General features: G+C 47.0%; 1 protein-coding gene across 1 annotated transcript in view; it reads left to right on the top strand.

Annotated features, from left to right (window-relative positions):
- Window positions 1–1,949: 1,949 nt before the first annotated feature.
- slc25a43 (solute carrier family 25 member 43) overlaps window positions 1,950–4,541 on the top strand; it is a 29,111-nt gene continuing 26,519 nt past the window's right edge. The window contains exon 1 of the mRNA XM_043705098.1: window positions 1,950–2,334. Coding sequence (XP_043561033.1) covers window positions 2,063–2,334 — 272 coding nt within the window. The 5' untranslated portion in view covers window positions 1,950–2,062. The remainder of the gene's footprint in view (window positions 2,335–4,541) is intronic.

Below are 4,541 nucleotides of genomic sequence, written 5' to 3'. Positions count from 1 at the left end.
TTATCTCATTTCTGAAGGCTTCCCATTTTCCAGCCGTCCCTTTACCTGCGAACATCTGCCCCCAATCAGCTTTTGAAAGTTGATACCATCAAAATTGGCCTTTCTCCAATTTAGAACTTCAACTTTTAGATGTGGTCTATCCTTTTCCATCATTATTTAAATCTAATAGAATTATGGTCACTGGCCCCAAAGTGCTCCCCCACTGACACCTCAGTCACCTGCCCTGCCTTATTTCTCAAGAGTAGGTCAAGGTTTTCACCTTCTCTGGTAGGTACATCCACATAATGAATCAGAAACCTTTCTTGTACACATTTAACAAAATTCTCTCCATCTAAACTCTTAACACTATGGCAGTCCCAGTCTATGTTTGGAAAGTTAAAATCCCCTAAAATACCCAACCTAGTATTCTTACCGATAGCTGAGATCCACCTATGGGCTCACCCATTTATGGGCTCATAGCAAAAGCAATGAGGCAAAGACTGAAACAAACAGCATCCGACCCTAACTCTGGAACAGATTCATGGATGACACTTTTGTAATAATTAAAAGAACAGAGATGAGAGCACACACCGTATTATCAACACCATGCTCACAGGGATCAGGTTTACAAGGGAGGAGAAAATTAATAACCAACTCCCATTCGTAGATGTGGTGGTAGAAAGAACACGAAATGGAGAATGCACTACAAAAGTGTAAAGAAAAGCCGCATACAAGAACCAGACCCTGAATTACAACAACAACCCCAACACACACAAGATAAGCTGCAATCGGACCCTGTTCAAAAGGGCTACAATACACTGCAGCACTCCCAATCTGTATAGACAAAAAGACTTCCACAAACTCTTTGCCAAGAATGGATATCCCTGCAACTTCACCCGCAGTTGCTTGGCAGACAAACAAGGTGACAAAGTCATGCCACCACTCAACACACTTATACAAAAAGCATCTCAGAACTGACAGCTGGACTCCTCCAATAACTCGGATTCATGACAGCGCATAAACCGACAGCCAGAATTTGAATAAAGATTCGTGCACTTTGTGTCTTCCACTGTGTCTCACACCTGCACACACACACCATGGGTGCTGGGGATAAAATAAGCACTACCGCACTTAGGTAAAAAAAGAGAAAAAAAAAGAAAAAATAAAAAAATAAAAAAAGGAAAAAAAAATAAACTGACAGCCAGATTCAGACAACAACTCATCGGAACAGACGACCCAATAACCATCGTGTGCAAGGCTAACGTGGTGTACCAGATTCCAAGCAGGCACTGCACAAAACACTTTATAGGACAAACAGGCAGACAACTAGCAATCTGCACCAACTAGCCACTAAACACCACGACCAGCTGTCCCTATTATCTATACACACAGACAACACGGACCACAAATACGATTGGAACAACAATAATAGGACAAGCTAAACAGAGGACAGGCAGAAAATTTCTCGAAGCATGGCACTCATCCATGGACTCCATCAGTAAACACATTGACCTCGATCCAATATACCGGACACTGGAAGGAACCGGTAACTGAAGGGAACCAAATAAATCCCAGAAGATACAGTACAGCAGCTCTTCACAGGAGCCTCCACAGCTCTGAGGATGTCACCTAGCCAGGTGGTGAAACGTCTGCAAATCAAATTCCCAGCTCTGTGAATATACCTACAAGAACAGCAACCGGCACCCGAGCCACAAACCTTTACCCAAACCCTTGAACCGAGGTTTCCAGCTCTTGGGGGCGGAACTGTTCTGTGATGACGAATTTTGATCTGTCGACAATAATCCGCAAACTTGCAAAGAGTCGCTGTATTTAGGAAACGGATTGGCATCAAATACATCGGAGGTCTGATCAGAACTGGGAGTTTCTTTATGACCGTTTTGCTTTTTAAAAACAAATCCAATACAAATGTAGATCATGCGGGTGAGTCGAACTTTAAGTCCAGCCCCCACCCCCCCGTTCTCTCTCGTCAGCTCACGGTCTGCTTCCTGCTCAGTCGCTGGAAATAAGGGCCGGGTTCCGGGACCGTTCAGGCTTTAGCCTAACGGACTGGACACCGGGAGCAATGGTGTTGGGTGAACGGGACTCCAGGCTGACCTCCTGCCAGAGCCTGGCTTGTGGGGCACTGGCAGGGTTGCTGAGCCGCTCCCTCACCTGCCCGCTGGATGTGGTCAAGGTCCTGAGCCAAGTGGGGACTTTCCACAGCAAGAGGGGCTTCCTGAGGACCTTCCAGATCCTCTCGGAGGCCGAGGGGCTGCGGGCCCTGTGGAAGGGAAATGCTATCGCGTGTGCACGGCTTTTCCCCTACAGCACCGTGCAAGTGTCCGCTTACAACAGGTAAGGCACTTGCACATTTCACCGTCAGGGAAATATATGCTTGAAATGCAAGACTCCCGGGCTGGGAGGTGGGTCTTTATTCAAATTGTTCATTTCACATGTCTCTAAAGGCACTTTTCTTTTGAATTTGTACAACTCTTAACGTCCGCGTTTTATTTTTAAAAAGAAAGTGATTGATTGAAGTCATGGGTTCAAGCTAAGCTAATTCTGTTCCTCTCCAGGCTGCGCCTCAGTTGGCGGTGTTTGTGTGTGAGCTGGGTTAAGTCTGTTGCCCGGAACACTCACGCCTCCCTCGGTATCCAATCCTGAGCTCTCTGTCACTCGGCAGACATTGACGCGCTGTTTCAGTTCCGGGTGGAACTTGCAATTTTATACACAGCAAGTCTTTTTTTAAGAACATGGGCAGGAGCATCTCAACGTTTTAAAACAAAAATCTAGGAACGACAGTCAGGTGTAGGCCACATTCTGCTGTGATAAAGTAACAACCACCGGCATAAAGTCTCAATGCTAGTGTTTGCTGTGACCAGTTCTTCCTGAAGTTAGTTAAAAATCACACAACACCAGGTTATAGTCCAACAGGTTTAATCGGAAGCACTAGCTTTCGGAGCGACGCTCCTTCATCAGGTGGTTGTGGAGCAGCCTTCCGAAAGCTAGTGCTTCCGATTAAACCTGTTAGACTATAACTTGATAGACTATAACTTGATGTTGTGTGATTTTGACTTTGTACATCCAACACCGGCAACTCCAAATCATTTCTGAAGTTAGTTTTAGTATCATTGAGGAAGGAGACAAAGCCCCTGCTCCTAATCGCTGATTCCTGCATCATGAGCATTTGTACTGGGGGCTCCTGTAGTGGAGTGGTAAATCCATACCAAGTCCAAAGATGTGCAGGTTAGGTGAATTGGTCATGCTAAATTGCCCCTAGTGTTAGGTGGATTAGTCAGGGGTGAATGTAGGGGAATGGGTCTGGGTGGGTTGCGCTTCGGCGGGTCGGTGCGGACTTGTTGGGCCGAAGGGCCTGTAAGTAATCTAATCGAAGTTGATTCAAAAATAAGTGTTTGGGAAAACGGGAGGTGGGCGGTGTGCAGGATGAGGCTATTTAGACCTAGACAAGAAAACCCCAAAGACATGCAGATGCTGGAAATCCAAAACAAAATAGGAAAGGCTGGGAAAAGTTCAGCATGTCTGGCAGCATCTGAAGATAAAGCAGAATTAAGGTTTCTAGACCCAGGTACCCTTCTTCAGAACTGATTGTAGCTGGGAAAATGCTAGTGTGTATACTGGAGGCGAGGTGGGGGAAGGAGTAAAGAATAGTTGGAAAGGGGGCCCAAAGAGAGAGAGAAATATGTCTGGGTAGACAAAGGAGCGGGTAGAAGTCAGACTGGAACCTCACCTAGGTTCATGTGAAGGATAATAAGGTTCTAGAGTAATGTTGCTTCCCATTTATCCCAACAAGAATTGATCCTCAGCAAAACAGGGAATAAACAATGAAAATTATCGAATGGATTTACATTTACTTGGTGTAGTTCAAAATTGCAAAACCTGTGCCCACATTCCCCCCCCCCCCCCCTCCATCCAAGGCCCCAAAGGAGCCTTCCACATCCATCAAAGTTTCACCTATATTTCCACAAATGTCCACTCCTGATGTGGTTTCCTTTACATTGGGAGACTGGATGCCATCTCGCAGAGCGCTTCAGGGAACATCTCCGGGCCACCTGCAACAACCAACCCACCGCCCCGTGGCCAAACATTTCAACTGTCCCTCCCACTCTACAGAGGATATGCAGGTCCTGGGCCTCCTCCACTGCCATTCCCTCACAACTTGACACCTGGAGGAAGAATGCCTCATCTTCCGCCTCGGAACCCCTCAACCCCAGGGCATCAATGTGGACTTCACCAGTTTCCCCATTTCCCCTACCCCCACCTTACCCCAGTTCCAAACTTCCAGCTCAGCACCATCCTCATGACCTGTCCTACCTGCCATCTATCCGCTCCACCCTCCCCTCTGACCTATCACCTTTATCCCCACCTCCATCCACCTATTGCACTCTCAACTACCTTCTTCCCAGCCCCATCCCCTCCCATTTATCTCTCCAACCCCGAGGCATCCAGCCTCATTCCTGATGAAGGGCTCCTGCCCGAAATGTCGATTTTCCTGCTCCTTGGATGCTGCCTGACCTGCTGTGCTTTTTCAGCACCACTCTACT

The sequence above is a fragment of the Chiloscyllium plagiosum genome, chromosome 15 (assembly GCF_004010195.1).
Source record: "Chiloscyllium plagiosum isolate BGI_BamShark_2017 chromosome 15, ASM401019v2, whole genome shotgun sequence".
Taxonomy (NCBI): Eukaryota; Metazoa; Chordata; class Chondrichthyes; order Orectolobiformes; family Hemiscylliidae; genus Chiloscyllium; species Chiloscyllium plagiosum.
The sequence above is the reverse complement of the archived record's forward strand: the minus strand, read 5'-3'. Positions and strand labels throughout refer to the sequence as shown.